Source organism: Phascolarctos cinereus, unplaced genomic scaffold, assembly GCF_003287225.1.
Source record: "Phascolarctos cinereus isolate Bilbo 61053 unplaced genomic scaffold, phaCin_HiC Scaffold_5;HRSCAF=322, whole genome shotgun sequence".
Lineage (NCBI taxonomy): Eukaryota > Metazoa > Chordata > Mammalia > Diprotodontia > Phascolarctidae > Phascolarctos > Phascolarctos cinereus.
This window is the reverse complement of record NW_027555958.1, coordinates 101,290,855-101,303,462: the sequence shown is the minus strand read 5'-3', so window position 1 is coordinate 101,303,462 and position 12,608 is coordinate 101,290,855. Positions and strand designations below refer to the sequence as shown.

Genomic DNA, 12,608 nt, shown 5'->3' with positions numbered 1-12,608 from the left:
TTGATTATATTTAAAAGCAGTCTTTAGGTAGCTGTGAGACTAACCTTACATATAAGACTTCGCTGGAGGTATACAACGTTAAGCAAAAGAAAAGATCATTTAAAAAGTCTGTGTTAAAAAAAAACCACCAGACATTGAATTAAAGTGGAATAATAGATTGAATTCTATCATTAATGAATTTTCACCTCGTTCTTTAGCTTTTGTTGAGACACAAATGGCGAGCTAAGAAATTCAAGGAAGAATGAAAAATGAGCAGTTAATAACAACCTTGTATAATTAGAAATAGGCTTTCTAATACAATGATCCAAGACAATTCCAAAAGACTCATGATGAAAATGCCATCCACATCCAGAGAAAGAACTATGGAGTCTGAATGCAGATTGAAGCATACTATTTTCACTTTTTTGGGGTTTTTTTCTTTCTCATGGTTTTTCCTTTTGTTCTGATTCTTCTTTCACAACATGACTAAAGTGGAAATATATTTAATATGATTGTACATTTATAACCTGTATCAGATTGCTTGCTGTCTTGGAGAGAGGAGCAAGGAGCGAGGGAGGGAGAGAGAAAAATTTGCAAATCAAAATCTTATAAAAGTGAATGTTGAAAACTATCTGTACTGCAATTGGGAAAAAATACTATTAAGTGGGGAAAAAATAGGCTTTCAACGTTGCAGGCTTGACATAGGAGGTTCCTGGGACAAATCTCTGATAACACAATGTTATGGGCAAGTCTATATTTTAAAGTAGTTTTCTTTTATGGTTTTCTGTTTTCCCAATTTCTATCTCCCTTTCCCCTTTCAACCTCTCCACTTCACATCCCATCCACCTACTCTTGCCCTAGCAAATATCTTTAGGGTGCTCTTGGCCTTCCAGCACCTTCTGATGACAGCATCTTCTTCTTGTAAGGCCTCTCATTTCGAACCTATTTCTCCTTCCTAGGAGAGGTCTATAACCTTGGACAAATGAGGGCAAGTGCACCAGCATAAGTCTGGAACCTTTTCATAATGCTATTGAACTATTTTGCTTTATTATCCTGATTTGTTTTGAGTGGCATCTATTTTAAATTAGATGAAAGCAAATCTTATTTGTGTGCTATTAAAATTGTGCACAATGTTTGCAAACAGACTGATATATATTTTACAGACAATTTTTATTGTCATATCTAATTTTTTTAGTTATCCAAACCAATTGTTTGTCTTTCTCATTTCTGCGGCCTGGCACATTGGTCATTTGGCCATTTTACCAAATCGGATTTTTTTTTTTTTGCTACTTAGAAATAGTCCTTATGGGCACAAGTAGAACAGGTCTCATCTCTTTCCCACATGGCAGCCCATAAAATATTGAAAGATAGTACTCGTGTATCTTTCCCTACAATGAGAAGACTTATACAACCCTAACCTAAACATTTGTAGTTCCTTCAACTCTTTTTCTTTTCACATGATTTCAAGTCCCCTCAGCAGCTATACATTTTTTGCATGATATCCCTTATGTTACTTCTTATTTATAAGGCATAGGGCATCATTAAACATGTGTTGCAGCCTATTTATACCCATCATTCATCTCTCTATTGGTTTTTGGGTCATTTCTATTTTTTTTTTTTGAGATTCACAAAACTACCCAACAAATCAACAAAATCAGACAACATATGAGATACTCTATACCTATACTTCCACATATCTTCTAAGAAGGAAAGGAGATATACTTTCTCATCTTTTTTCTGGTGCTAACTGTGCTTATTATAATTAAGTAGTTTGGATTTCTTCATCTTCTTTTCCTTCACCACCACCACTACCACCATCATCATCATCTTCTTCTTCTGTCACGATGTTCCAGTCATGTATATTGTGTTCTTGATTCTTCTTACTTCTTTCTATCAGTTGTTGTTTTCATATATTTCAATAAATTCTTTATATTCACCATCTCTTACATTACAGTAACAATGTATTACAACAATATGCCACAATGTGATTAGTCATTCTCTCAACTAATAGACATTTACTTTATTTCTAGTTCTTCAATATTAAAAAAAAGTGCTGCTATAAATATTTTAGTCTATGTGAGACCTTTCTTTCTGTACTTGACATCCTTGGGGGATACTTAGCAGTGGTATCTCTGGGTCGAAGGGTATAGATACATTGACCACTTTTCAAAAAACAAAAGCAAAACAAAATTGCTTTCCATAATGCTTTCCAGAACCAAAGGATAGATTCACCAATTATGTTTTACTGTGCCTGTCTTTCCATAATTTCAATTGACTATTTCTACCTTTTGTCATCTTTGCCAATTTGCTGTATATGAGGTGAAAGTTAAGAGTTGTTTAGATTTGCATTTTTCTCATTACTAATGATTTAGAGGTTTGCTTATGTTCTTTCTCAAACTAAATTTCAACTTACTTATAAAGCTTAAGAGGTGGAAATAAACAGAGTTTTAATATTGATTGGTTCTACCCATCACTTTTGTTAGCTGGTAGGCAATTTTATAAGTATTAGACTGCCTGCTTTTCTACTTCACAACCAAATTCAATTCATTTTGCCTCAGAATTTACCAAGTGAATCGTACTTTCATGAGACTTTAAGGGAGGGTGAGTCAATTCCACTATGTTACACAGTACCCTCAAAACCATCTGATTTGTGTGAATAACTACACTAATTTCAAATACTTCTAAGGAACAAGAGTTCATAGCCTGCTTTATTACTATGCCAGCATTTAACAATCATCTCTGTCAGTCCTTGGGTCTAATCTCAATCTCTTATTCTTCAGTTGAAGCCAATGAACTCTTGCTTTGACTTTAGTGAAGTTAATGACATTCCTCAACCTTCTCTTCTTTAATTGAGTCACTTCTTCATTCCTGGTAAGTTCTATTCTCTAAATTTTAGTTACCTTACTAACCCTCTGAAGTTGTGCACTCAAGGACTAAACAATATTTCAGGAAGAGGCTTAATAACATGGAGAAAAAATTCATCCTCATAAATCTAAGTGAAATTGTAATTGAATTTTGTCAGCTGCTACAGGACTCAAGTATCTAGCTGTGGATTGCCCTTAAAAATGCTTTCAATGCTCTTTAAAAAAAAATCTTCTGTTCTGAAGCCTTATCATATTCTTGCATATTCTACTGCTCTTGTTCAAGACATTTGGCAATGAAGTAATTTAGCTTCAAATGCCTAAACAGTCAACTAACAAAAAAAATTCTTTTTCTTTGTAAATAGTATTTTATTTTTTCCAGTTACATGTATAGATAGTTTTCAACATTCATTTTTTTAAATAAGATTTTGAGTTTTGGATTTTTTTCTTCCTCCTTCCTTCCCATCCCCCCTTCCCAAGATGGCAAGCAATCTAATACAGGTAATGCATGTGTAATCATGTAAACACATGCATGTTTACATGTAAACATGCAATCATGTAAACATGTAACCAAAACAAAAGGGAAAAACCACAAAAGATGAAAAAAACCCCAAAGTGAAAATATTATGCTTTGATCTGCATTCAGACTCCATAGTTCTTTCTCTAGATGTAGATAGCATTTTTCATCATTAATCTTTTGGAATTGTCTGGGATCGTTTGTATTGCTGAGAAGAGCTAAGTCAATTATAGTTGATCATTGTAAAATGTTGCTATTACTATGTACAATGTTCTCTTGGTTCTGCTTGCTTCACTCAGCATCAGTTCATGTAAATTTTTCTATTTTTTTTCTGAAATCTGCCTGCCCATCATTTCTTATAACACAATAGTATTCTATTACATTCATATACCACAACTTGCTTAGCCATTCCCCAATTGACTGGAATTCTCTAATTTCCAATTCTTTGCCACCACAAAAAGAGCTGCTATAAATATTTTTGTACATGTGGGTCCTTTTTGCTTTTTTATGATCTTTTTTGGGATACAGATCCAGTAGTGGTATTGCTGGATCAAAGGGTATGCACAGTTTGATTGCCCCTTGGGCATAGTTTCAAATTGCTCTCCAGAATGGTTGGATCAGTTCACAACTCCATTAGCAACACTTAGTGTCCTAATTTTTTCACATCTGCAACATTTATCATTTTCTGTTTCTGCCATATAAGCCAATCTGATAGGTGTGAAGTGCTGCCTCAGAGTTGTTTCAATTTTCATTTCTCTATATCAACAGTGATTTAGAGCATTAAAAAAAGTACATTTCTTAAGCACCCAATATGTGATAGAGACTTTGATAGGCGCTGGGGATGTATACAGAGATAAAAGGGAAACACTTTTTGTCCTCAAGGAACTTGCATTCTAATGGAAGTAAGGATGATACACATATAAATACATAAAAGTAGATACAAGGTAATGGGGCAGGAAGGAGGCATAGCAATTTAATAATAATAATAGCTAGCCTTTATGTAGTACTTTAGGTTTTGCCAAGTGCTTTACTTGTAAAAGATTATTTCAGCCTCATAACAACCCTCCAAGGTAGATGTTATCATTATCCCCATTTAAGAGATGAGGAAACTGAGACTAAAAAAGGTTAAATGACTTACCCAGGGTCATATAGCTAGTAAATGTCAGGGCAGGGTTTGAAGGTCTGCCAGATATCAAGTCTAGCACCCTGTGCATTGTGCCACCTGACTGTACTAACACCTTGGGGAAAACTGGATTTGTGTAGAAGATGATGCTTTAGCTAAATATTGAAAGAAATGGAGGATTCCAGGAAGCAGAGATGAGGACATATTATGGCCAGGCATAGGGGACAGCCAGTGTGCAAAGATACAAAGACAGTAGATAGAATGTTATGTGTGAAGAATTGCAAAAATGTCATTTTGGTTGAACTGAACTGTGCTTGGAGGGAAGTAAGGTGTAGTGAGGTAAGAAAGACAGAGTTTTAAGGAACTTTAAATGTCAAAAAGAGGAGCTGAAATTCAGTTCTAGGGAGTCACTGGAATTTGTTGAGTGGGGAAATGGTTTAGGAAAATCACTCAAGTGGCTCTTTGGGGAATGGCTTGGAGTAGGGAAAGATTTGAGGGAGGAAGATCAATTAGGAGATTTTCGTGACAGTTCAGGTGAAGGGATGAAGGTTAGCTCAGTGTTGAAACAAATACTGTTGTCAGTCTTCTCAAGTTATTTTACAAATACATTTTCTTCAAACGTATCAACTCTCTACATTATGTGATGGCTAAAATTTAAACTACAAATGGAAAATTATCTGGTTAATTTGACTATTAAGTAGAGGTTTGTGTAATTATAACCTTATAGGATTATAGAGTCAGAATAATGACAATAATAAAAATAGTAAAAGTAATAATAGCTAGCATGTATATAGTGCTTTAAGGTTCGCAAAGTGATGCACACATAGGACTTCATTTGATTCTCACAACAATGCTGGGGTGCTATTATTATCCTCATTTTATAGATGAGGAAACTGAGAACAATGGATGTTAAATGGCTTTCCCAGGGTCCCGGTGCCTGAGGTGAGATTGAAATTCAGGTCTTTCTCTCTTCAAGTCAGCACTCTATCTACTCTGCCACCTACCTGAAAAAGATTGCAGCTGCCATCTATTCTGAACTCCTCATTATACAGATGAGGAAGCTGAGCAGAGAGCTTTAAAGGATTTGCCCAAGGTCACGCAGGTAGTAAGCATCAGAGGTAGGAGAGAAAACCAGGCCCTCTACCTCTACAATCTGTTCTCTTTCCAGAACATGTTATAGCACAGTATAGACCCTGCTGGACATCGATCTGGGAAGATCTGGATACGCAATAACTTTTTTCACTAATGCAAACACTCTTGTAAGCTGAGCTTTATAACACTTGCAATTTTGCTAGATGTAGTAAAGTTAAAGGCTTTTTAGTGGCTATGATAATCTTCATCTTTCATTTGTTCCTACTTAATTGCAAGCCTGTTCTTAATTTAGTAGTGCTGCCTTTTGTGGACTAAGATATAACCCAAAAAGGCAGTTTGAAAGAGATGGAATATGTCCCCATAATTTTGTGAGTGAGAACCACAGCTGAGCATAGGTTTAGCCAAAAAATAATAATAAACTGTTTGGAAACTTTTATGATGGGAAAATAGAAGAACACTTGTGAAAAACAAGAGCTCAGCAAAATTCTTGAACCTGAGTGATAGCTATTTGTTCAGCAAAGGAGAGAACATCACGAATGATGAAGCGTCAGTTTTGTTAGTCAAACCTCCTTTGTCACATAAGGCATAGTTAGCAGTCACCCTGGGCAAGTCATTGTACCTTAGTCATCTCTATGAAGTGGTTTACTTTGAAAATATGGAGGATTTAGTGTTTTTATCCAAGACTTTGGTTATCCCTATTTTAAAGATTTTGCCATTTTGAAATTTAGTCAATTCCTAAGAATAATTGATTATTGGCCAATTTAATATTTTATTATCTTTCTAGTGTTTATAATGGAATTTTAAAAAATAAACAGACCTATAGTGGTGATTTCAGTTTAGAAGTGTAAAGTTAAAGCAGAGGCAACTAACTAATTTGTTTTTGCCCTCCCAGGAATCCGGAAGGACCGACGAGGTGGGCGTATGTTGAAGCATAAGCGCCAAAGAGATGATCAGGATGGGAGAAATGAAGCAGGTCCCTCAACTGACATGAGAGCTTCTACCCTTTGGCCAAGCCCTCTCTTGATAAAACATACCAAGAAGAACAGCCCGGCCTTGTCCCTGACAGCTGACCAAATGGTCAATGCCTTGCTGGAAGCCGAGCCACCGATACTCTATTCTGAATATGATCCAAATAAACCTTTCAGTGAAACTTCAATGATGACTTTATTGACCAACCTAGCAGACAGGGAGCTCGTTCATGTGATCAACTGGGCAAAGAGGGTGCCAGGTAAGGATGCTAAGTCTGAGACTTTGTGGTAACAGCATAAAACTTTTTGCAGATTGATGGGAGAACCAGTGAAAACAACAACTTTTCATCTACTTAGTTTCCAGATAATCTCCAAAATAATTGATATTAACTGATAGATATTTCTCCTAAAGTTTCAGGATTAACATATCAGAATTCCCTTGAAAATTAGGCAAAGATTTTAAAGTGTTGTTGAGACAATAAAATTCTGACAAATTCACTGAACAGTAATGGAGGAGGACAAGGCTAAGCATTAAAAAATGATCGATGTGCTACGAAATCTTTCATGTTCAAGATTATTATTAAAACACTTATATTATTAGTAAATGCCTCTGCTTTTAAAAAATCATCTCATGTTGCTATTGTCAGTGGACTAATAAGATCCCAACAGAAGATTATAAATCAACAATTATTTATAGAGTGTTGATTTTTTTCCCCCAGTGTTAGTCAAGGTTGTGTTGGATAGGTATGCAGGACAAGTGTAAAACAGGTTCCCTACCCTCAAGGAGTTTCCAAGAAGACAGATTTTCAAAAGAGAGAATCAAGGGCTAAATTGTACTCTTTGGGCCCCATAGTTGGTCTATTTCTGTCAAAATTGGTGTGCTGATCCTGAGAAGCAAGTTTTATTGTAGGTCTTTGTGTCATCCCCTTTTCCACACTTACATCTACATTCATGAACTAATGCAGATTAAGACAAAGAGACATGAAGCTTTTGTTTTCTGAGGTGACACGGCAAGTCACTGGTAGAGCTGTATAGAGATACTCTACTTTTTGCTTTTTTAAAAAAAATTAGACAAGAACTGTTATTATCTAAGTAAAATTAATTTTTATGTAGTACAAAAGTGTAATTATTTGTAGTTCTATACTTGATCTAAAGTCACATTTCACCCCCATGAAATACAGTTGTACTATGTTTAGAAAATATCATATATATTATCAACAAGTAAAGACAATTATTCTCTGAGTATGAAGACAGCGTGGCCATGATCCACATTCAATAGACCACATCCTTAAAGGTTTATTTTATTATTATTATTTTAAGTATTGGATTTGTACTGATTCAACCAAACATTTTCCATTAGTTCTTCTTGCCTTACTTCTCTGTCACTTTCAAATTGGTATCAATAAATGACCAGCAGAATTAGCAGTAAGATGACTAGGGTTAAGAGTAGTCTGTAGCTATGGAACAGAAAAGGTCTAACTGGCCCATTTCTGAATCAAATTCATGAATTTGTGCTGATTAGCATCATGTTCTAATTAGTTGAACTAGTAACTAGATTAATGTTTATACAAGGGAAGTGCAATTAGCAAATTCAAATGATGGTCTTATTTACATTTTTAGTATTAATGCTAACTGTGTTTGAGCTTCTACATCTTTGTTTGTTAGCTATGTCTATCACTGAATAATAATCATTTGAAATTCAACAAATATGTTTGAATTTCACATATCTTTTTTGGCTGGAACCAAGTTTCAGTCAATATATTTTCATATTGACAAGGAATAAAGTCTTACTTGGGCTAAGACCTGTTTGTTCTTCATAATGCTGCCATGACTAAAGGCCCATTTCATGATTAGCTAATTGTTCTTCCTTGCTGAAGTGATACATCAAGACTTTTGGAACATATTTTCAGTTCAATAGCCCCCTCCCTTCACCATATCCAATCAGTTGTAATATCCTGTCATTTCTGCCTTTGAAACATCTCTCATGTATGACCCCTTCTCTTCTCTGACACTGCCACCACCCACTGGCACAGGCTGTTGTCACATCGTGCCTAGACTTTTGTTATAGCCTACAGGTTTTTCTTCCTGCCTCAAGTCTCTCCCCATTCTGATCCATTTTCTATTCATCTGTCATATTGATCTTTCTAAAACAAAGGTACGGCCATATCACTTCTTTATTAAATAAACCCACGTGGTTCCCTATTACCTCTAGGATAAAATATAAAATCCTCTGTTTGGCCTTTTAAAGCCATTCATAACTTGGCCCCTTCCTACCTTCCCGATATTCTTACATTTTACTCCTCACCACATCCTTGTTTCTTGAGCATACTCCTCCATCTGCTGACTCAGTATTTTCACTGGCTGTCCCCCCTTGCTGGAATTCTCTCTGTCCTCATCTTAGCCTCTTGGCTTCCCTAGCTTCCTTCAAGTCTTAGCTAAAGTACCACCTTCTACAAGAAGCTTTCCCAGTATTCCTTAATCTTAGTGCCTTCCCTCTAATACCATCCCCAGTTGATCCTGTATATATTTTATTTGTAACCTGGCATGTTGTCTCCCCCATTGGACTATGAGCTCCTTGAGGTGAGTGACTGAGCTTTTCATTTCTCTTTTTCCTTTCTTGGTATTCCCATTGCTTAGCACAGTGCTTAGCACATTGTAGGCATTGAATAAATGTTAGTTGACTGACATAAGCTAATGGATTTTAGAGCATTTGTAAATAGAAAGCACTACCTCAATGAGACTATGATCTTTAGCACAAAATATTGATAAAAGTCTTTTGAATTAAAGAACTCAAAATTATATAATAGAGTTATAGCTCTTGAAATAATCTTGAGAAGTCATCACTAACTAATCCAAACCTCAGTTCTTGTTGTAGATCCATTTAAACCTTCCCATAAATAATATACTTGTGTAATACTCTTGAAAATCTTACAGCACCACTTGAAAGCATTAGTCAAAGAGGTTGGTCCTCACATGTTTAATCCAGCTGAGGATGGAATGAAAATTTAGGACTTTTTAGTTTCTAGCTCTACAGTTATTGCCTTTTCTTTCTTTCTTTCTTTCTTTCTTTCTTTCTTTCTTTCTTTCTTTCTTTCTTTCTTTCTTTCTTTCTTTCTTTCTTTCTTTCTTTTTTTTTGTATATTCACAATACTTTATATTGTATAGAAAGAAGTTAGAGGAAAATAGAAGAAGCTTGGCTACTCTCTCTGGCACACATGCCTTTCTTTCTAGTGACCTTATGTGTGTACAGTCAGTTTTAAAGACATGAAAGGATGTAATTTTAGAGATATCTTCCTTAGATAGCTGCCATATCTCTGGACTTAGATTGTCCAGGTTCTGACCTCTAGTATAGGCCACCTGGGAGTGGGGGTTTTATTTTGTGTCTCCACATCTCTAAGCTCTCTTACATGTAGTGATCTAGGAGACTAGACAAAAGAAACCCAAAGTAGTATGATGGTTGGCTTTGCTTCCATTTGCATCTAAAGATATTTCTTTCCTCAATTTGAAAGATGAAAAAGTTGATATCAATATTACTGATTACTCATTCCTTCCATCTGTGAACTTGAACAACTGTTGGTTCTTCAGGTATAGTCCTTTGATCCAGTAATATATTTCCCCTCTACCTAAGGAATTCTGGACTAATTTAAAGAATCCAATATATCCCTTTCTTTTACCCTTTTCAATTAATAGCTATCATTACATTTTTTCTTGTAGAAAAAAAGGGAAATTTGAAAAGCATCTAAAAGAGCTGATATAAAGTTCAACTCTTATTGATAAGCATAGATGAATCATACATAGATATCTCAACCCAGAAATAGAGAATGGATCAAATGGAGCTGAAAAATATTAGGCCCTCCCTTAGGTGTTTTACCCACAACCATACAAGTTTATAATAATGGAATATCTAGGGTTTGTGAATATCTGCTCTGTGACTTGATTGCTATTTTTAAGACCCAAGTAATTCTTTAAACCTGAGACCAAAATATATCTTGTTACTTGAATTTTAAAACAAACAGACCCAAACAAAATGTATTTTTTTATGAAATTTCATCCCCACAGCTGTTAAAAATCAGAATTGTACTTGTCTGACCATGCAGAAAATAAAAATAGCTATGGACTTAAGAAAGGCAAAGAAATGAAGTTTTCTGAGGCAGGAAAAAGTATTTAAAGTTGATTTACAAGTTTTTGAGAAGGAGTTACAAAGGCAAAATTCTGAAAACATCTTTTGCCTGAATGTCATCTGTCTCCATTTAAAGCTCTATCCCATCTTGAAAATTCCAGTGTAACAAAATTATAATTTTCTGCTAATAAAGGGGACCACTGGCCCAAATAATTAAATAATAGACAATACTTCAACCTAGTAGTAAGATAAACTTGGGCAGCCTACTTCTTGGAGTATAGTGGGATGCACAGAGGAACCTCTGAATTGGATGAATGATAGTGAAATCATCCAGGAAACATATATAATTCTCAATGTGCATATTCTAAGTGCATGCTTGATGCTAACACTCCCCTGCTCAATAAATTCCCCTATGACCTCTAGAATTAAATAGAAATTCCTGTCCTTGGCATTTAAGGACTTTCACAATCTGGTTTCAACCTACCCTTTAAATCTTATTACATACTACTCCTCTTTATGTCTTTGTTGGTCCAGTCAAGTTAGTCTTCTTTGCCATTTCACACTTGAGTTTTTTGCCTTCCATCTCCATACTTTGCAGCAGCTGCCTCCAATGCATGGAATATACTAGCTTCTCACCTCTGCCTCTTAGATTGCCTAGCTTTTTTTTTTTTCCAAAAATCAATCCAAATGGAACCTCTTACAAGAGGCCTTTGTTGATCAACTTCCTTTTCTTTGAACTCCTCTTCTCCAACATTACTTTACATTTATTTTTATTTATCTGTATGGGTACATGGTACACATATTGACTTATAGAATTTCCTCAAAGGAGAATCAAGAAGTTCCTTGAAGACAGGGATTTTCATTTTTGTCTTTGTAACTCTGGTGCTTAACATAGTACTTGATAAGTTTTTGATAAAATGTTTTGGTTGATTGATGATTGGAATGATGGGAAAAATAATTGCCTGAATATTTTTAGAAACTGTATTCTGTTAACATCATAAGATCTGATGCATTTTGAATGGGCTTGTTGTTATTTTAATCTCTTGAAGGTTTAGAAGAGGCAACTTGGATTTTAATAAGGCATTCTAATGAGTCAGGATATCCTTGTGGACTTGATTCTTTGCTGTCCTGAGTAGTGTTTCTAAGTCTTGCATTTTAAAGGGATGTGAAGAAAGACAGTTTGAAGGATTTTTTTTAATCTAAAGAGGAGTTGGGGGGGGGGGTCATCCAGTACAAGCTTAGCTAATAATTCACTCCTTAATAGTTTTCTTTTCTGAAAATAATACATCAGGCCAACTTGCTTTGAAGTTTTTTAGATCATTCACAATGTGTAGAACTTTAACAGTTTCATGAAACTAAAAGGTAAATATTTTGTACAAGATTCTTTTAAGTTCCAGAAGGTTTTTCTTTAGGCTGTTTTCTCTAGTTGACCTTCCAAACTTAGCTGCTTGTTAAGAACACTTTGTGAAGGGCTTCAAAATCCATCATTTCATGGGTCTTCTTCCTGACCCTGAAATCAGAAATGAAAAGTGATATGTTATTTATTTGAAAGCTTTTTTTTCTTTTATTATTCCTTTTTCTTTTACAAGTTATGAAGTGTGTAGAATGGCTACTACTGTGTAACCATGTGTAGTAATGTTTATTAACACAACTTTTGGCTAATTGTGAAAATGAGAAGAAAGATCATGGCATATGGTATATCATTAATATGATCAATGCTAGCTGAAATGTCATTGGGGTACATCCTCACTCACAGAATGCATGTTAGCTTTAATGTGGCCAAAGCAGTATCAAGGCTTATAAGTCTTTTTCCTGTAGATATCTCTAATACATTGGTCATTGGCCTTGAACGATTCTTCTACACCAGAGGTTTTTAACCAAGGGTCTGTGAACTTGTTTTAAAAATACAAATATATAATATGTATGTATGTATATATATATATATATA

General features: G+C 35.0%; 1 protein-coding gene across 1 annotated transcript in view; it reads left to right on the top strand.

Moving 5' to 3' along the window:
• The window catches only part of ESR1 (estrogen receptor 1), a 306,468-nt gene that overhangs the window by 125,473 nt on the left and 168,387 nt on the right, over positions 1 to 12,608 (top strand). Inside the window, 1 exon segment of the mRNA XM_020986619.2 lies at positions 6,465 to 6,800. Within this exon segment, the coding sequence (XP_020842278.2) occupies positions 6,465 to 6,800 (336 nt within the window).